Below are 21,080 nucleotides of genomic sequence, written 5' to 3' on the forward strand. Positions count from 1 at the left end.
GGAGCGTGCCCCACCAGCATCCCCCCAAAACCCACCAGCGCCATGGCGTGCAGCTCTGGTGAGTGCCAGGGACCGGCTGCCACCAGGGACCGGCTGCCACCAGGCTCCAGGGACACTCCTGGCCATGGCGGATCCGGTGACCCGCATGGAAAAAGTCAACTCAGCTGAGCCGCTTGCTGCTGCTCCAGGGGCTGCAAATTCAACAGAAACAGGACAAAGACTCAGGAAAAAGCCCAGGAGACCAGACTTAGCCCGGCACTAAGGCCCCCAGCCTAGGTTGGACAGAGCCACGAGCTGTCAGGAGAGAAACAGAGACACGGCACAGTCCAGAGAACCCCTAGTCAACCTGAGCTTGCGTCTGGGTTGGGGTGATTTGTCCCTCTGATGCCATTTCTCCTGTCTGAGGCCAATAAAACACATAGAATCACAGAATCATTAAGGTCGGAAAACTCCTCGAGGATCATCAAGTCCAGCCCCAACCCAACACCCCCAGGCCTCCTAAACCACGGCCCCAGGTGCCACGTCTGCACGGTGTTTGAACCCCCCCAGGGACGGTGACTCCCCCACCTCTCTGGGCAGCCTGTGCCAACCCCTGACCCCTCTGGCAGGGAAGGCATTTCCCTCACACCCAACCTAAACCTCCCCTGGCGCAGCCTGAGGCCGTTCCCTCTCGTCCTGTCCCTGGTGCCTTGGGAGCAGAGACCAGCCCCCCCCTCACTCCAGCCCCTCTCAGGCAGCTGCAGAGAGCGAGAAGGGCTCCCTTCAGAGGTTCCACCAACCCCACCAGCTACGTTAGGACTTGCTCGCAACTACCTGCCTCTCCATCACTGGGGACCAGCCAGCAGCGAGGTGTGAAGCTGAGATAGCAGAGGCAGCTCCCTGCAAGGGCTGGTACTGCTCGCAGCAGCAGAGCCCGGTGCTGTCCTGCTCTGCGGAAAGCCCTGGGCGCAGGAAGGACCAGGGGAGGTTGTTACGGCAGTACGAAGCTCAGGGAAGACAGCCTGATCCATCCTCAAACCTTCAAGAAGCTGTTCGAGCAGGAGGCTCCCCTTGAAAGCTCTCGAGGTAACTGGGAGGCAAGGTAGGAATTTGCAGCCTTATTGATACCCCCGTAAAGTGCTTGCAGCTCTCTGCGCTCCCCCTGCCTCTCACAACACAGGGACTTCAAAGACCCCTTTATTTGGTGCCCCAAATAAGTAGCCCCCCACTCAGGTGGCAAGACCGGGGCTCTCGCAGCACGCCCCAGATGACCGAGGAGGTGCACCATCCCCTTGCTGCTGGGAAAAAATCGGGGTCCCCTGAATCATCATCAGCACCCACTTCATCAGGGTTTGCTCACCCACGCCATGCGCCCCTGCAGCCCCCGGCCAGCAGCACACCCATCCCCAGCTCCTGCTGCGCTTCAGGAATCCCAGGAAAGCCATTTCTGGGAAAAGGGAGGATTTATCCCTCACCTAGATTGTCATTACTTCGGCTGGAGCATTGGGGGGATTTGGGGAAAATTTCTGGGTGGACGTTTGCTGCTGAAGGCTGTCTGACAGCCCGAGGTTGGTGGCAGAGCCAGGAATTAAACCCTGATCAACCCACGGAGCAGACCAGAACCTTCTCCCATGCTTCAGAAGACCCTGTAAAACACACCTCCAGGACCACGAGCACACGGTTCATGTTAAGGTGTGGATCCGCCTCCGTGCTGCCGAGCAATGCCACGCCACGCCAGCTGCGCTTCACAGGGGACGAAGCTGCTTCTAGTGCAGAGCTTGGGCTGCTTTCACCCGGAGCCCAGCCGCTTGGATCCACCCAAATATCAACGAGGTCTTGGACAGCCCCTTTAAATAGGTTCAACCCTTTGAGCTGAACACAAAGGAGAAAGAGCATCCCTCTCATTAGGAGAGGAAACAGCTCCTTAATCCACTCGAGGGGATTATCTCAAATGCAAATTTGTAAGGCAGCTCTGCGTGGAGATTAAGGGAGACTGAGCTCCAAACGAGCTCCAAACAAGCTCCAAACAGCCACCCGGTGCCTGCTGGCCAGCATGCTGTGTGCCCCCCGGGACAGCCTGTGCCCCAAATCCAGTTACCCTGTTCCTAAAGGGACGCAGGGCACACTCGCTTAGGGTAAAGCCAGAGCGCTTTCCTAGAGAGCTGCCGGCAGCACCCCAGGACCAGGCTACGTCTCTGAGCGGATCAGAAAGCCAATGTTGAGCGTACCGACAACGCGAAGGCTGGGCTTGGCGGAGGAAGCATCTGCACAAAGGGAGCACGTGATACAGCAGCGGGTGAAACAATTAACGAAGCCCCAAGGGGCTCTGGGTCAGCTCCCTGCCGGCGGAGGAAACGAGGAAGCGAAGAAAAGGACCACAGAGGCGAGTGTGGAAGGACGAGAAGTCATGGGAGGTGCCTGTAATAACAAAATGTGAAACCAAGCAAGAAAACACACATTCAGTATGCTTAGAGAAGACTTGGATGTTAAGAAATAAACTCCAACCAGCCTCCAGCGTGGCAATGCCACGGAAACACGGGCTCTGTGGGTTCGGCTTTGCCTGGGCATGGCTTGAGCCAGGGTCCGCAGCACCGGGCTCCATGGGCCGAGGGGTGACAAGGAAACGCATGAATTCTGACCTGGGAAAGCCAGACACTGGGTATCCTCAAACCAAAGCTGCGAGTGCACAGCCCTGCCAAAAAAAGGGTTTATTATTTATATTTCTTAGCTGCACAGAAAAGCGCTGCAACACAAGCGGGACTGGGGGGCTGGTTCAGGGCTCAGCCCCACCAGGGAACCCAAGCAGAACGCAGAAAGTAGCCTGGTTTTACACCAACCTTCACATTTGCTGCTCCTTCACGCCACCCCAACAGGAACACAAGCTCCAAACGCAAAGCCACAAACTGCAGCAGGTACATCCTGATGCCTAGTGGAGGTTTATTTCCAGATGACTTCCTATTCCTCAACCAGGAGGAAGCTGTAACAGCCTTGTTTTGCTCTGCCTGACCGAGGCAGGTCCCCGTCCAGGTGGTGAATTACTCAGGGGCTCTCTCCAGCCCTTCAGCGCAATGCAAAGTCGCTCAGACAATAAAACACCGGCTCAACTCCCGACCTGGCAGCGATGGGATTACAGCAGCAGCTGCTTAAAAACCGTATTAAATCCCAGCAAATACCTTGCTGCCTCGGGAACAGGCTGCAGACCTTTCACAGCCCTGGATCTCCCCACCCCTCCATCCTTTACAGCCAGGTCTGTGCAGTGGCACCATGTGTTTATGGGCAGAGAGGCTTGGCCAAGAGCACTAGAGGGAAGTAGAGGGTCAGCACCACGTCCCGTCAGGCTTTGAGCATCTCCAAGGATGGAGAACCTGCAGCCTCCAGGGCAGCCTGTCCAGTGTTTGACCATCTTCACGCTAAAGAAAGTTTATTATGCTTGAATACAAACCCCTGTGTTCCAGTTTGCACCTGTTGCCTCTTGTCCCAACACTGGGAAGAGCCTGGATCCTCCTTCTTTTCTTCACTCCCTCTACGAGGGGTTTATATACATTAATAAACCCCTGCCCGAGCCTCCTCTGCTCCAGGCTGAACAGCCCCAGTGCTCTCAGCCTTTCCTCAGACGAGAGATGCTCTAGGCCCTTCCCCATTTGCTGAACTCACTCCCGTATATCCCCTTCTCTTGTACTGGGAGCCCAGTGCTCCCAGGGGTCGCCTCCTGCCCGCAGGCAGCCCAGGGAGCTGGTGCTATCTCTGCCACGAGGACCTCTTGCTGGCTCACACCCACCTTGGTGCCCACCAAGACCTTCTCTGGTCCTGGACCAGAACAAGGCAAGAGGACTCAGGAGCAGCTACAGGTGTTCAGGTAGATGCGACCTTTGTTAGATCATCCTGTCCCTGTGATTAGGTTTATTTTGACTTGGCCAGTACTCAAGCTCTTCCCCAAAGCAGCCACCTACATATTTGAACTTGCAGGGGGATGGTCAAGGAGGAGATGGCTCCTGCCCTTGCTATGCAGAGGACTGAGCCGCTCAGGCGGCTGCCTTTGCCTGTCCCCTACAACCCAAACACCTGAGCACAAGCCAAAACCCACGCTCCACAGACAGCCCTGCCCCGATGCTGCAAAGCCAAGCAGTTTCCCAGTTGTTTGACTAGCAGCGGCGCCCAGCCCACTGCCGGCAGCCGCGGCCCTGAGCAAGAGCCCTGGGTTTCCGCGCAGGGATGCTAGGCTGTGTTTCAGTGCTGCCTAAGGAGCAGGACCCTCGCCACATTTAATTCTGCAGAGGTGGTTTCATTAAGGAATGCTATTTGGTGCTGGCACGCTCGGTAGGAAAACAGCTTTCCATCAGTGGGATGGTCCCCAACCCCCCAAGACCTCCAAACCCACCATTCGGACCCCACCGCTGCAAGGAAAAACATATGGAGAGCTCAGCAACTCCGCAGAAGCCACGGAGCTGGCTTGGGAACCCCCTCGAAGCTCCATATGGGATCTGGACTGAAAACCACCCATGGCACGTGTTCCCATTACGTGCCCCTTGCTGCTCCCTCCTCATCCCACTGCTGGGTTCGGAGCATCAACACCGCAGCACGCCGGCTGTCAACACCTTCCCAAAGCCCTTTTATTCCACTTTCTTCCAGTTTCTGGCAACGGGAAGCATTTGATGAAGCGGTACACTGGTGCCGGGGGACTTATTTGCATGGGAAGTGCAGCGAGATGAGGGTGTGTTGGCATTCGGTTTGAGAAACTCCAGACAGAGCAGCTCCGGGTTTCACCGCTGAACTTGGCACGCCCACGTCGCTGCAGCAGAGGCGCTTCGGTGCGGTCAGCCCCTCTCCTCCCCGCAGAGATAGCTGGATGTTAAAACGTTAAATCAAGGCATTATTTGAGGGTTTCCCTTCTGAAGCCAAGAGCTAAGAACAGCTTCAGCCTTTTATCAGCTTTAGGGAAACGCAACGGCGAGGATTTAAGAGGAGGGGAGGCTCTGGATAATGATGCCAGGAGTGGCGTCGAAAATTAATCAAGACCAAAGCTGTGGGCAGGCTGCCAAGGCTGGGAGCAGGAGGGCGTGCGCCGCAGGGCTGGATGTCACCCTCTGCTAGCTCCTGTCCCTCTGCAAAGCCACGGTCACGGCCGCAGAGCCTTCTCCCTGGGCACTGGGACGGCGCCGAAGCCAGATCTGCAACGCCTGCACTCAACCACGGTGCTCGGGCAAGGGAAAGTGCCCTCAGCTTCATCTCACCGCACAGAGCTCTGCCAACGCCTGCCAGGGTGAGGCTGCTGGAGGAAGGGACCTTCGAAGCCCCTCCGCGGCCTCCCCCGTCGGCAGGAGGCTGGCCAGAACGGTGTTTCAGTCAGATGCTCAGCCACAGCTTTGCATGCGGAGTGAGAAACGACGTGTGGAAGGGTCCTCTGGAGATTTCCAAAGCGAGCAGAGAACGCTCCGGCTTCAGAGCGTCGTCCAGGCAGCGAAGTCCCCGTTGCTGCTGCAGCATTCAGCATTTCGTGGGCAAGAACCCACCTACACCCAAACCAGACACCAAAGCCCAGGGAACATCTAAGCAAGGAGGACGCGAAGGATGACCGGGGGACATGCAGCTCTTCCTACTTCTTGCTCAAGAGCCTTCTAATCCAGCTCTGCTCCTGGGACTGGCAGAGCTGGCGACGCTCAGGCTTTGCGTGGGGTTGCATCTGGGTTTCACGCAGCTTCTCCGGTGCAAGATCTTACTGCACGATGACCACCAGAAAGGGCAGCTGTAGCAGCGTCCCCTCCTCTCCCTGAGGAGCTGAACACCTGAGACCACAACCCGACGTGCTGGGGGTCAGAGGAAGAGCGATAAAGCTCAGTTCCTTTGATGAGGAGGTTACAGACCTCTTGCAGCCTTGCCTGCGGAACGGATAACGCGCGACTCTTGCGTTTTAGCGCCAGGTAAAAATAGCTTTGTGCTCCCTAGGGCACGAAGGAGGGGTTTTGGTCGAGGTCACTGTCCCTCCTCACCCCGCCCTGCGGGCGGTTTTCTAGCTCCGTTTGTGCCACGTTAGTCATCCATCCCACTCCTAACCCCGGCAGCTCTCCTCCAACCCAGCCAGCACCCGGATCTCTCCAAGATCATTTTGCCCAGCTTGAAGGGAAGCCTCTGGAGGTGACCCTGCTGCCCTGCCCAGCTCCACGTGGCTCCACAAGACCTGGCTTCATCTCCACTGGGCTGAATTAGAGACAGGAACGAGGGGTCCCTGTGGGCCCTGGGACCTCTCACTCCTCCCCAGCTCCCGGCAGGCCGATGCAGAGCTGACACTCACCGGCTGTATCAGAGTGAAATAAATAAAAAACTCATGTTTCAGCCAGAAACGCTGTATTTGATTTCAAAGCCGCTCCTACAAACAAACATGTTATTAAACCTAAGCAACATAGAAATACCATTTTCCTAAAAACAGTGAGCTGGCGCCCAAGTCAGTCTCAAAAAGAAAACAAACAACGCAGCAGCTCAAGACTGAAGGCAATGGTTGCATAAAACCCGGTTTCAAAACAAGGCTCAGCTCCGTGTTTTCACGTTTCAGACTGCCTTGCCAGGCAGTCTCCCGGTCAAGGGAGCTAAGCCGGGCTCCAGCCTCCCCGACAGGATTTTCCTCTAAGGCAAGAGGAAAGGAATTTTTCCCGGCTATTTTTAGCAGAGCCTTGTTCCTCCTCATGATGAGATTCCTACCGCCCGGCTCAGCCCTCCGGCCACGGCTTTCATCTCCGGGTGCGCAGCGGAGCGAGGCTGAGCTGACGCATCGGCTGAGCAAGAGGCCGGAGGCAGAGGCATGCGGGAGGCTTGCCTTGACTCAGCTTCGCAGTTTGCAGTGGATCCTCAAAGCAAGAGGGAGGGGAAGGCATCCAGACAGCCTCCAATTAAATCCTCCTCCTCTAAGAGCAGTATCAGAGAATCATAGAATCGTTAAGGTTGGAAAAGACCCGTGGCATCATCGAGTCCAACCGCTAAGCTATCGCTGCCCAGTCCACCACTAAACCATCTCCTCAAGCACCACGTCTACCCTTCTTTTAAATACCTCCAGGGATGGCGACTCCCCCACCTCTCTGGGCAGCCTGTGCCAATGTTTGACAACCCTTTTGGTGAAGAAGTTTTTCCTAATACCCAACCTAAACTTTCCCTGGTGCAGCTTGAGGCCGTTTCCTCTTATCCTATCGCTTGTTACTAAGGAGAAGAGTCCGACCCCCGCCTCGCTACAGCCTCCTCTCAGGCAGCTGCAGAGAGCGAGAAGGGCTCCCCTCAGCCCCCTCTTCTCCAGGCTAAACCCCCCCAGCTCCCCCAGCCGCCCCCCAGCACACTTGTGCTCCAGACCCTGCCCCAGCCCCGCTGCCCTTCTCTGGACACGCTCCAGCCCCTCAAGGCCCTTCTTGTCCCGAGGGGCCCAACCCTGAGCCCAGCATTCGAGGTGGGGCCTCCCCAGGGCCGAGCACAGGGGCCCCATCCCTGCCCGGCTCCTGCTGGCCACACCAGGGCTGACACAAGCCCGGGGGCTGGTGGCCTCCTTGGCCACCCGGGCACTGCTGGCTCATGCCCAGCCGGCTGTCAGCCAGCACCCCCAGGGCCTTCTCCGCCGGGCACTTCCCAGCCCCTCTGCCCCAGGGCTGGGGCGCTGCCTGGGGTTGGTGTGACCCGAGGGCAGGACCCGGCACTTGGCCGTGTTAAACCTCACCCAGTTGGCCTCAGGCCATCGATGCAGCCTGTGCAGGTCCCTCTGCAGAGCCTCCCTGCCCTCCAGCAGGTCGACACTCCCGCCCAGGTTGGTGTCACCTGCAAACTCACTGAGGGCGCCCTCGATCCCCTCACCCAGATCATCAATGAAGATACTGAACAGGACCGGCCCCAACACTGAGCCCTGGGGAACACCACGCGTGACCGGCTGCCAACTGGATGTGACTCCGTTCACCACCACTCTCTGGGCTCGGCCGTCCAGCCAGTGTTTAACCCAGTGCAGAGTGCACTTGTCCAAGCCGTGAGCAGCCAGCTTCTCCAGGAGAATGCTGAGGGAGACGGTGTCAAAGGCCTTACTAAAGTCCAAGTAGACAACGTCCGCAGCCTTCCCCTCATCCACTAAGCAGGTCACCTTAACATAGGAGGAGACTAGGTTAGTAAGACATGACCTCCCTTTCATAAACCCATGCTGGCTGAGCCCAATCCCCTGGTTGTACTTCCTAAGCTAGGCTTTAGCCCAGGCTGTTCTGTATCGCAGTACAAGAAGCTCGGTATCTCATGAAATAACAGCTCATGGGCTTGATTTAATCTCTTGCTGCCTCCCTTCCTGATTTCAGGAATCCACGTCTGCAGGACTGGACAGAATTTAAGCCCAGCTTAATTTCTAAGCTAAATTTAAGCCCTGTGGACAAGAGATGAAAAACCAATACCTCCTTGCCCAGGTGATCCAGACCCGGCATGTCCTCACTGCCTCTCCTGCTCTGATGTACATTGATATGGAGGGGTCGTAGAGGTGGAAAACAGCCTTCTGCTGGCACCGGCAGCACCTAGACACCGCCGGCACAGCGCCAGCAGCGGCTATGCCCTTCATATTTATCATTTACTGATATTTGTGGGGGAAAAGGGTGGCAAGGTCAGCTTATTTGCAGCCTTATCAGCACCAGGAGCACACTTGGGAGGGAGAGTTACCGTTTTCCACAGTTTCCAGGGGATCCTGCCAAAATTCAGAGATCAAAAAGGTGCTGGAGCACAGAAAGCAAGAAAAGCGGAGTTTTAACACGAGAAAGCGCTGGGGCTGCCTGGCCACAGGCAAGCCTGTTCAGTCCAGCTACAAAACCGCCTTTTCCATTTCTGACTGGGAAAGGGAAACACGAGCTTACCAGCTTCCCTGGCTCCAGCCGATTCCTCGGGACGACGTCCTCCCCTTTCCCGGAGGAATACCCATTGCACACAGGTAAGCACAGAGAAGTGAGGTGAGGAGGAAGGCAGCTCACTTGCCCTGTTCTCCTCTCCCTATTTCCCCAGTTTTTAGCTGCACATTAACACAGGCCACTAGATTACTTCAGTTCACAAGTTAAGCCCCTTCTACTCAATATTATTAGCATCAGCTGCTTGCAAGAGAAATGTTTATTTGTGCCAAGAAGGGAACCTTTCAATCTAGTACCCTATTTACCAGCAAGACGCAGAGGAGGGACCCTCAATTTGCCTGGCATGTTTCTATCCGAGGTATCAGAACTGAAGGATTTAACACTCACCTTCTTTCTGAGCTTAAATGTTTGCTTCATATCCCGAAGCTTTTTCCTGTCCAAAACTAAACCTTCAAGGTTTTATCCCTAAGTCCGGCTTCTAGAGTCACGCTGAAGCTAGAGCTTCACGCAAACAAACCCCCAAGGAAGAAGCTGCCGTAAGTCCATCCCCAAAGCACCCAAAGACTCGGGGATTTTCCAGCATCAGAAGCAGCTCCAGGAGGTCTCTTCCAGCTCCAACTGTTTCTGTGCCTCCCTCAGCTGTGCCAATCCAGCCCGTCACGCAGCCGCCCAGTGAACGAGGTCGTGGAAGCAGCCAGGAGCAATGCAGCCAGTTTAATTTGCGTAATTAAATGGTGCCCAAGGAACTGAGCCCCCCGAGCACCCAGCTCTGCGCAGGTCGCTCCCAAGCAGAGCTGGGCCCGTTCCTCCCCAACGAGCCTCTGCTCCTGCTCAGCGCCAGCATCGTCCCAGCTCCCACGAGCACCGTGCGGGTTTGTGGTCTGCGGTGGGCCTGGCCAGAGCAGTGCCATTACTCACCATCCTTCGCCCACGTAAATGGCTCTTGCAGAGACCTGTCAGTGTCAGCGACGCTTCGGCACAACCCACCCCCCCAAGACCATGCGTGTCATCCCGGTGGTCCCAGGACCGCGCCAGCTGCAAGGATGATTTTTAAGGATGGGATGAGCGTATTCCCCAGCCCAGCTGCCTCTTCAAGCCTCAGAAGCAGAGGTGAAGGTCACCCACGCAGAAGAGATCAATACCAAAGGTCCAGGAGGTGGGAGGCCACCTCGGGGAGGTCAGGCAGCAGAACATGGGCAAACAGACCTACCAGGAGGCAGCCACAGAAAAGGTGTAGCTCTGGCATGCTGGTGTTTTTCATTTGAGGTCTCTTAGAATCATGTAGGTTGGAAAAGACCTTGAGGATCATCAAGTCCAACCACCAGCCCAATGCCCCTAGGCCTCCTAAACCACGGCCCCAAGTGCCACGTCTGCACGGTGTTTGAACCCCCCCAGGGACGGTGACTCCCCCACCTCTCCGGGCAGCCTGTGCCAACCCCTGACCCCTCTGGCAGGGAAGGCATTTCCCTCACACCCAACCTAAACCTCCCCTGGCGCAGCCTGAGGCCGTTCCCTCTCGTCCCGTCACTGGTGACTTGGGAGCAGAGACCAACCCCCCCCCCACTCCAGCCCCTCTCAGGCAGCTGCAGAGAGCGAGAAGGGCTCCCCTCAGCCTCCCCTTCTCCAGGCTAAACCCCCCCAGCCCCCTCAGCCGCCCCCCAGCACACTTGTGCTCCAGACCCTGCCCCAGCCCCGCTGCCCTTCTCTGGACACGCTCCAGCCCCTCCAGGGCCTTCTTGTCCCGAGGGGCCCAAACCTGAGCCCAGCATTCGAGGTGGGGCCTCCCCAGGGCCGAGCACAGGGGCCCCATCCCTGCCCGGCCCCTGCTGGCCACACCAGGGCTGACACAAGCCCGGGGGCTGGTGGCCTCCTTGGCCACCCGGGCACTGCTGGCTCATGCCCAGCCGGCTGTCAGCCAGCACCCCCAGGGCCTTCTCCGCCGGGCACTTCCCAGCCCCTCTGCCCCAGGCCTGGGGCGCTGCCTGGGGTTGGTGTGACCCAAGGGCAGGACCCAGCACTTGGCCTTATTTAATCCACTTTTAACACTTCTTCCCACTTTTAGGCTACCCAAGACCCCAGTAAAGCCTAGAGCTTTGCTTCCACAGACACTGAGGAAAGCATCCAAGAAGTTTTTGGCCTCAAAATAGACAGTGTAGCCCTTTGGCATCTTCCACAGACAGCCAAGGCTGTGGATTCACCTTACAAGAATTTGCAGCGTAGGTGAACACAAAAGCGAGGCTGCTCATGGGAGAAGGGAAATCTGACAGCTGATGCTACCACCATCACGGAAAGAAGCTTTGAGACTGAGGATTGCAGGACTGAGGGTTTGGGGCAGGACAAAGCTGCATGGCTCAAACAGCATGTGCATCAACAGAAAGCCTGCAGAGATCTGTCCCAAGCTACGCTGGCAAAGCATGCTCATGTCACAGCATCTAAAATGCCATGGGAATGTCTAAGCTCCCCTGTGCCCAGCCAAGCTGGTGGCCCGTCCTCCAGCACAGCCAGTCCCGTTCCAGTTTTCAGAAGGTTATTCCCATTCCTTGCATACTGAAAGAGGAAAGGTGAAACACCCAGTCCTGTAATCATGTAGTTTACGGCTGGCTGCTGAGAGGATCATTTCACAGGGAAATAACCTTTGCATTGACTTGCTGCAGACATAAACTGCCCGACAGGTTTTTGTCTAGACTGCCAGACAAAGGATATGGGGAGGTTTCTGGCAGTAGGAAATAAAGTCTGGTTTGTTTTAGCATGTTCTCTGGGACGTGTTACTATTCATTTTTGTCAGTCCAAGGAGCCAAACCCCCTGCATTAAGAATGTACGTTTGCAGTTTAGGCACTGTCAAGTCTTTCTTTCCTTCTCAGGACACAGACTGCACGTAGGGCTGGGGGCACCAAGGGACCTCCGTCATCCCTTCCCGTAAAGACAGAGGATGGAGCAGTAGCACCAAGTCCTTTGGGAGTCCTTAGAGAAAAGGTGGTTTGCAACGCCCACGCAGCAAAACACCTCTCTGCAGCCGGGCACCGCGAGAGATGCCGCAAGCCAGCCTTTGCCCGGCCACTCATCCAGGTGTGGACCAGGCAGACTGAAGCTGCCGGCGCCAGGGAGCCGGCTGCGGGAGAAGATCCCCGAGCTGCTTTTCCACATCAGAGCCGCTCAAGGAAACCCACAGAGGCGCCCAGTGTACTGTCTCCCTGCTTGGCTGCTGTGTTCAGCTGTGCAGCTAAAGGGAGGTGGGTTAATACCTACGTATCTTCAGGAAAAGCCACCCAAGGATCACCGCTTTGGGCAGCCCGCTCAAGAACAGGTTCTCTGGATCACTGCTCAGGATACGGCCCTTCAGATCCACTGAGGACGTGGGGAATTCGGCGTCCCTGGGAAGCCTCGGCACACCCCAAACCCAACACTGCTCTGAGATAATCACGTATGATTTACAGAGCAGAGGAGCCTAGCATGGGGTGACTTGGGTTTGCGTCCACACAGCTCAACGGCGACTCCCCAAGCTATTTTAAAACACCCTAGAATGATCCTCCCAAGCCCAATCTCCCCCTGCGCCCAAAGGTCTCCTAGCCAGCGATTTCCATGACCAAGGCCACCTGAAGACGTGGTGGTTTCCCCCTTGTAAAAGAGCACCGGTCCTAGGTAGGCGCTGCAAGGAACATCTCCCAAGGTGACACCCAGCTCCCCGAAAGCAGAGGGCAGAGCCGATTCCATAAATCCAACACTGTTCCAGCTTCAAGGGCAACTCCAGCTTTATTTGAAGTCTTGCAGCACGTCTGGACCCACACGGCTGGGCACTCCCGCCAGAGCCGAGGCAGGCAACTCGCCCACCTTGGCTGGAAACAAGCGTCCCTCAGAAAGGTTGCTTTTTTTTTTCCCCAGCAGTAAATAACAAAAAGCTTTTACCCACAGGGAGGCACCTCAGCCTTTTCTCTTTCATGTCAGAGGCCCAAGATTTCACGGCACCTTTGAAGAAGTGGCAAATCCAACTTTCACCAGAGTTAAGCCCTTCCTCGTCCACCTAGTCTGTACCAGCTCCTTCTGCATGGCCAGGCTGCCCAGAACACCCAGGGCGGCACACCCTGCCAAACTTGACAGTATTTTAAGCCACTACATCACAAGATTGATGACTTCTCAGACTCTTCTCAAAGAGGCACTGATTTTTAAGAGAGATATGGGACAGAGCCACCACGCTAGCCCAGCCATCCCGGCGTCTCCTGCAACACCCAGAGGCGGCTTATCTCCAGGCTGGGTGTAGGCAATGACTCCTTCCCCACCACACAAAGCTTTTGGCTGACGCACTGTGCTCATCCCACTTCAGCTCCTGGCTTCACCAGCTCTGCCATCTTCTTTAACACCCAGATCCACAGAAACACACCTCTCAAACGCATCCCCAACAGCCCAGCACGTCGCCACGCCTGACGAGGGGAGAGGAGAGGGATTAGACCTTCTCCTTTGGGCAGCACCGAGCTGCCACACCAGGTCAAGTCACCTCGGGTGAGTTCTGACGCCGAAAGCTCAGCATTGCAACCAAGTCCTCAACCCCCTCCTGTTTCGCCTCCTGCTGGTGCTCTGTTTGCCCAAGCACACCACGCTGCCTGACCTACAGACCCACCAACACACAGGGGAGCTTGAAAAAAGGGGTCTGTGATGGTAAGAGCGTTTCATAGAGGAACAGGAGCCGCGTTTGTTGAGCTGTGTTGAGCTCCTGACCTCCAACTGACGGCCTGGTGTGTCCTACTGCTGGTGTCCCTTAGCCCCAGGCACCTCCTTAGAGTCATAGAATGGTTTGGGTGGGAAGGGACCTTCCAAGGCCATCCAGTCCAACCCCCTGCCATGAGCAGGGACATCTCCCACTAGATCAGGTGCTCAGAGCCCCGGCCAGCCTGACCTTGAATGTTTCCAGGGATGGGGCATCTCCCACCTCTCTGGGCAACCTGGGCCGGGGTTTCACCACCCTCATCGTAAAAAATTTCTTCCTTATATCCAGCCTAAATCTCCCCTCCTTTAGTTTAACACCATCACCCCTTGGCCTGTCACAGCAGGCCTTGCTAAAGAGGTCACCCCCACCCTTCCCACAGCCCCTCTTTAAGCACTGGGAGGCCCCAATAAGGTCTCCTTGGAGCCTTCTCTTCCCCAGGCTGCACAACCCCAGCTCTCTCAGATGGTGGGTCGTGAAGGCAACATCCCACCACCACCAGCTCCTCCCACTAGCTCAGCCAGGCTCCAGAGGTTTTCCACATATCCTGCCTCTCCTGCAAGGCACCCTCTGAAGAGTCTTCACACCTCCAATTAAACCAGGAAAGGTGGCCATTTCCTCTTTTTAACGGAGAAACTACTTTATTTTAATAACCTAACAAGGTTACAAACCAAAAGCATGGAAGCCCTGAAGTTCACTTAGTGCGTTGCCACACGAAGCAGCACAAAGTGCACTTTCTACGTTGGTTTTTAGAGCTTAGTATATTTGCTTCGGTCAGGAAAAGTCTGCTTGGCAAACTTTGACTGCATCCACACTCAAAGGGGTTGGCATTATGCTTCTGGCTCGATAAACACCAAAATGTACTTCAGGAGACAGAGAGAAGGTTCTTAAAAGGCTGGTGACCAAGCCTGCAGAGACACACTAGCCAGACAAGACCAAGTAAAGAATCTGAAGGACTTTATGGAAAATACTGCTTTTAAGTCTCTCTTTTGAATGGCATCACAGCCAGTAAAACAGGATAAAGTAGAGCAGAATTTTATGCAAGTCAAACTAAATTGGCAGAGACATTTCAAGAAGTCTCTGATCTCTCTTCTGAAGATCTGGGTTTACCAGACATTCCCTACATCCTCGCCTGGCTGGGCTCCCGTGCAGTCCCCACGAGGGTTTAGCCATGCAGTGAGCACAGACACAGAAAGTGCCGCTGGCACGAATCCCCTGAGCTGTCTGGAAATGAACCAGAGAGGAGCCATGCTGCAGGGCACCACTCTCAGGGATGCGATTGTGCATGCTTGGAGGGGAGGCGACAAGGCAAGGGCATACTGCCCCAACCCACCCTCCTCTGGGGTTCACCCTGCTCATCTGCAGCAGTTTAGCTGCACTTGTAACAGCCAGAGCCAGGTTGGGAAGGAAAGCAAGACAGCACCCACCAAAACTCAGGGGGTTTTATGCTAAAACAAAGACTTGGTAAGTTCCCACACACCCTGATGGATGGCAAGCAAGGAGGCAGAGATGAGGAGCCAGGGCAAGAGCAGAACCAAAAACTGCCTGCAACTGCATCAGCCACTGTTCCCCTTGGGAAGAGCAAGATTCCTGGGGTGCATGGAAAGGAGTGTGGCCAGCAGGGTGAGGGGGTTTCTCCTCCCCCTCTGCTCTGCCCCAGTGAGGCCACACCTGCAGGGCTGCGGCCAGTTCTGGGCCCCCCAGTTCAAGAAGGGCAGGGAGCTGCTGGAGCAAGGCCAGCGCAGAGCTGCCAAGGGGATCAGGGGCTGGAGCATCTCCCTTGGGAGGAAAGGCTGAGAGACCTGGGCTTGTTCAGCCTGGAGAAGAGAAGGCTGTGGGGGGATCTCATCAATGCTTATAAATACCTGAAGGGCGGGTGTCAGGGGGATGGGGCCGGGCTCTTTTCAGCGGTGCCCAACGCCAGGCCAAGGGGCAACGGGCACACGCTGGAACACGGGAAGTTCCCCCTGAACATGAGGACAAACCCCTTCCCTGTGCGGGTGCCAGAGCAGGGGCACAGGCTGCCCAGAGAGGCTGTGGGGTCCCTTCCCTGGAGACATTCACCCCCCGCCTGGACGCGGCCCTGTGCCCCTGCTCTGGGTGTGCCTGCTCAAGCAGGGGGTGGGACGGGGTGAGCTCCAGAGGGCCCTGCCCACCCCTGTCATGCTGTGATAGTCGGGCTGTCTCTAGCTGAGGCGAGGCGATACCTGAAGGACACCAATGGTTCGGGCAGGGCAAGGCTTCCTGACCTCAGGCACGTGAGTAAGAAAGCAACCTCCTGAGCTGGCCACAGCCAAAATCCAGAGCCTACAACTTCACCACTGCTCAGTCTGGCTCCTGACATTTCCTCTGTTAGGAGCCAGCCACTCAAGCATATTTACTTACTTAACATTTTACCAAGACTTTGAGAAACCAGCGATTTCAGAACCCTTTTACCATCGCTATCCCTTGCCCAGGGAAGTCAGTTGGAGAGGGGGGAAGTTATGCACAGCCCACACGCAGGTCAGCCAGGCTCTGACCTTCATGTTCTGCATACTCTGGCTTCAGCAATTAGCTTGGCAGCTTCATCGGTGTCCATAAATCCTTTTACTGCTTTCCTGCCAAAGCTCATTTATTTCAGGATTTGGTTTTATTTATTTATTTACAGCACTCTCTGCCCTGTAAACACACAGGCTGACCCACCTGAGACAGCCGCTGCCTCCAGCCTGCTACGGATCAAGTCCGATCCTCCCATTTTGTCCAGTTCAGCCACCCAGAACCAAGAGCTGCATTAAGGAAACCACAGAGCATAATTAATCCCATTTATTTCATCCCCTGGTTCTGCTTTTGCCTGTCCTTAAGGCACCATAAGATAGTCAGCGACACCAGGATGGCCAGCGCTGCTGCTGTGATTTTACAGCTCCTCTTCCCTTGGAAATACCCAGAGAGCTGATGCGGTGAATTTTGCTTATCCTACCTCGCCTCTGGGGAATCTTACTCAAATGCAAGGTATCAAAATAAAGATTAGGGAAAGAAGCAGCTGTGGTTTGAAATCAAGAAGGTAAAACAAGTTAAAAATCCATATGTCAGGCTCCCCACGCTGCGTGTGAGTCCTTCACGGGTGTCTGGGCTCATCCTGTTGGCGCCAAGTCTCCCAGTTCCTGGAGAGGAGGAAAGGGCAGACCCATGCTGTATGCTTCAGCCTGGGGAAAAAGAGCTGTCTATGAAGTAAAGTGCAGAGTGTCTGGCTCACGTCCTTCCATATCCCATCAGAAACAGGTAAAGAACCTCTGCAACCAGACCGACCAAGTGCCCTCAAGCTCCTTCCCATTCATTCGAGGCTCCTGGTTTAAATCCCTTCCTGGCTCACCGCGCTGAGCAGTTCCAAAGCACTGCCAGGCTCGCAGAGGGGATTTGCCAAGCTGCACAGACCGTGTCCGCAGCACATCGTGTGATGCCATCAGGCTGTCATCGCCTCTCTCCCAACAGCTGACAGTGCCAAGCTGCTCGCTGAGATCTACCTCCTTGGTCAGAAGCTCACGCTTCCCCCCTGGAGGCACTGGTCTGGACACAGGTGCGCCACAGCACAGAGGCGGGCAGTAACCCGGTAACTTTCTCCGATGTGGACGTGAAGATAATGAAGCTTCTTTGGAGAGAAGAGAAATGGAACAAAGTCACCCAAAACCTAAAGCTGAGAGGGCTGGAGCACCTCTGCTACAAACCCAGGCTGAGAGAGTTGGGGTGGTTTAGCCTGGAGGAGAGGGGGCTGTGGGGAGACCTTATTGCAGCCTTCCAGTGCTTAAAGGGGGCTTATAAGAAAGATGGGGACAGAACTGAAGGCTCTGCAGAGGGACCTTGATGGGCTGGATCGATGGGCCAAGGCTTCTATCAGCCATCTGGGCTTGTGTCAGCCCTGGGGTGGCCAGCAGGAGCCGGGCAGGGATGGGGCCCCTGTGCTCGGCCCTGGGGAGGCCCCACCTCGAATGCTGGGCTCAGGTTTGGGCCCCTCGGGACAAGAAGGGCCTGGAGGGGCTGGAGCGTGTCCAGAGAAGGGCAGCGGGGCTGGGGCAGGGTCTGGAGCACAAGTGTGCTGGGGGGCGGCTGGGGGGGCTGGGGGGGTTTAGCCTGGAGAAGAGGGGGCTGAGGGGAGCCCTTCTCGCTCTCTGCAGCTGCCTGAGAGGGGCTGGAGTGAGGGGGGGGCTGGTCTCTGCTCCCAAGTCACCAGGGACAGGGCGAGAGGGAACAGCCTCAGGCTGCGCCAGGGGAGGTTTAGGTTGGGTGTGAGGGAAATGCCTTCCCTGCCAGAGGGGTCAGGGGTTGGCACAGGCTGCCCAGGGAGGTGGGGGAGTCACCGTCCCTGGGGGGGTTCAAACACCGTGTAGACGTGGCACTTGGGGACATGGTGTAGTGCTGGGCTTGGCAGCGCTGTGTTAACAGTTGGACTTGATGATCCCAGACATCTTTTCCAACTTTAATGATTCTATGACTTTTTAGTAGGGCCTGTAACGATAGGAAAAGATGGAATAGTTTTAAACTGAAAGAAGGCGGATTTGGATTGAACATAAGGAAGAAATTCTTTATTCTGAGGGTGGTGAAACCCTGGCCCATGTTGCCCAGAGAGGTGGAAGATGCCCCACCCATGGAAACATTCAAGGCCAGGCTGGCCGGGGCTCTGAGCACCTGATCTGGTTGAAGATGTCCCTGCTCATGGCAGGGGGTTGGACTGGATGGCCTTGAAAGGTCACTTCCAACCTAAATCCTTCTACAACCCTAACAGCGGGAGACTTACAGACTCAAATAGATGCAGAATCGAGCCTCAAACATGTTAAGCCACACACCTCTGCCAGGTCTATTGGCTGGGAGCAGGTTGCTCCTGTTCTGCTCTATATCCATGGGCCCTCAGCAGTATCCTGGTCGCACCGAGCTCACAGAACACTTGCTGCTAGACTAGAGCATCACGTTCCCACCCTACACTTGGCTAGAAAATACCTGTGTGAGTCAGGCTGGTTGACCACTACAGGTGTCTGTAAGGACACAAGCCAGAGATGATTAACAGGAGATGCCATCAGAGAAGCCCCCTGCAGCACTAGAACACAAGACCTCAGGCAGGTGCGAATGCAGCTGGGCACCAGCTAATGGTAGCTGTCATTGCAGCATTGGTACCCAAACCTCAAATGGACAAATAAGAACTTCCCAGGCATCGGCCAGCCATGGCTTTGGTGCTAGGAACCTCCAGCTAGAACCCAGTTCTTGCAACTGCTCCCCAGGCAGCAGCGCACTGTCCTGCAAAGCTGAGCATAAACAAGACCCAGAGACCTCTGCTGAAGGTGGAGCTTGAGGTTTCTGCAGTCTCACAGCGATGTAACCCATCTGTCGCCTACAAGTACACTCTTTTGATCACCTACCAGATTTCAGTTGTTCCCTACCAAGGCCAAGATTAAGCCCTAGGACACAGAGCTGATGGAGGATCAGGATGAGCACAACTTCATACCTTACTTTCCCCCTTTGGTCAGTACAAGGGAAGCGCTTTTCTGCAGTCGCCTCTCCTCACACCCCCCACAGCACAGCTCTGGAGCCACGTTAAACTGTGCTTCTGCAGAGCACACTCTCCCTTGATTGACTTTGTTTTTTGCTGTGACTAAATCCTAGGGCAAAAGGATCCAAAGGCACTGGAGGCCGATATGGCTTCATGAAAAGTGAAATAAGCAGAGATGAAGCCTGTGTGGGACTGAGATGATGTCCTGGGAGCAAGATGCCACTGGTTGGGGAAAGGATGAGGGCTCTGCAGAAGAGCCACCACTGAGGAGATGGGTCACAGCTTTAAAGCTTGTGATTCTGGTGGTCCCACAGCAAACCTGGGGGCTTCCTGGTCATACCCCTGGAGAACTGGGCTCCGCAGCCTGCCACGGCTCATCTCCACAGACCCTCAGACTAAACCATATCCCACAGGGCAGAGCTCTGTCTGCTGGCTCAGCCAGCCTGCCGAGTCCCTGTGGAAATATGGAAACTGCTCAAGTTCAGGGTGGTCTCTGGGTTAAACAGACACTTCAGGCTTTCACCAGCAGAGAAACAGGCTGCACCTCCAAAACAGAAAACATTATCCACTTTCTGGATGTTACTCACACAAGAGGGAGCAGAGGCTTAAACCCAAAGAGTTTGGTGTTGCTCTTCACAACAAAATTAACATGGGGTGCAGGGTTGGGGATACCTCATGCATCTATTTGGGGCTGGAACAAGACTTTCGCTGGGTCAGAGCTTCCACCATGGAGAGTTTTACAGAGTGCATGTTACACTTTTCAAAGCTCATATGATTACTTCAGCCAGCATCTAGTGCAAGCTTTAGCTCTGTCTGCCATTCTCTAACCAAACAGCAAAGCAAGTATTCGCCCAATTACATGGTAGAGTTATTTTGTACCAAGCAAAACCCACAGCAGCAAAGCTATTTCGACACAGGCATGCGAGCCCCAGAAAAGCCTGCATTACGTTAAGCGCTGCTGCAGGATCTGTCCTTTCCCATGCCAGCCTCAGCAGCTGTTCAGTGTACAGAGAAGGTCAGCATAGGCTGAAGGTCGGAAGCAGGACCATTAGCTTACACGGCTGTAAAGCCTTAACCCCCAAAACATGACCCCTCTCATCCCCCAGACATCACTTGCCCTGGATGAGCTCGCCGAGGAGTCAATCGCCCAGCAATGCCCACTGCCACCAGCCCGGCTCCCTCACACCGTTCCGTCCTCAATGCCCACAGGAGCCACAACCAGGACACGCATTGAGGTGGGAAGTAGAGACACCTGGACAGCAAGGAGCCACAGCAGCCCGGATGCTCTCCCTCTGCTTCCCATGACCACCTGCGAGAAGACAACCTGTTCAAGCTGCGTGGGAGCATCAACCAGAGCTTTCAGAAGAGCCACCTCTCCAGCCTCCGAGGAGGTGTCTCAGCACAACACTGGTGCTCTATTTGGGCGAGTCTTTCTGCATAACCCTGCAAATACAAACCAAAGACACCCCCAGTAGCTGCTGGGAGCCAGAGCAGCCAACACAGGGCACCTGATTACTGGCACTGGATACTCAGGGTGCTGCTGTGACTCTGAAGCAGAGCTTTGTCCTCTCCAGTGCCTCCCAGCTCAGGGAAGTCGCCTCCAGTCACAGCTGCTATTCATATCGCAGTGCCAGCTGGCACCAGGGGGGACACAAGGGTGCAAGGGAAAAGGGAGGAGGAGCCAGGAGGTCTTGCTGAGGCAGAGCCAGATCAGGTCTCTCTTCATGGTGGGGTGGACATCATCAGACCCCAGGAACCTGCACCGGTCTGCTGGAAAAGGGACACTAGTGAGGCAGCAACATTTTACATCAGTTATACAAGGGTAGAAATGAGAACAAAATATTTCAGGTCTGTCTGAGGCCAAGCAGCTGGGCAGAGGCAGAGCCTGGGCAGTACCCAGGGGAACACAGCAACAGCACACTCCCCACCGCACATACCCCGCAGACTCTCGCCTGCTTCCACCGAGGAAGACACCACATTTCTTGGAATCACCACCCCGATGCCAAGCTCTGATCCACCCCCACTCAGGGGACAGGGAAGAGTGGGAAAACC

General features: G+C 55.6%; 1 protein-coding gene across 2 annotated transcripts in view; it reads right to left on the reverse strand.

Annotated features, from left to right (window-relative positions):
* CCM2 (CCM2 scaffold protein) overlaps positions 1-21,080 on the reverse strand; it is a 46,318-nt gene that overhangs the window by 17,046 nt on the left and 8,192 nt on the right. Inside the window, exon 1 of one of the 2 annotated variants that reach the window (XM_075082024.1) lies at positions 4,358-4,468. The exons of the other annotated variant lie outside the window; for it this stretch is intronic. Coding sequence (XP_074938125.1) covers positions 4,358-4,453 — 96 coding nt within the window. The 5' untranslated portion in view covers positions 4,454-4,468. Of the gene's footprint in view, positions 1-4,357; positions 4,469-21,080 lie in introns of those variants that run through there. 2 annotated transcript variants of the gene reach the window in all.

Source organism: Phalacrocorax aristotelis, chromosome 2, assembly GCF_949628215.1.
Source record: "Phalacrocorax aristotelis chromosome 2, bGulAri2.1, whole genome shotgun sequence".
Classification (NCBI taxonomy): Eukaryota; Metazoa; Chordata; class Aves; order Suliformes; family Phalacrocoracidae; genus Phalacrocorax; species Phalacrocorax aristotelis.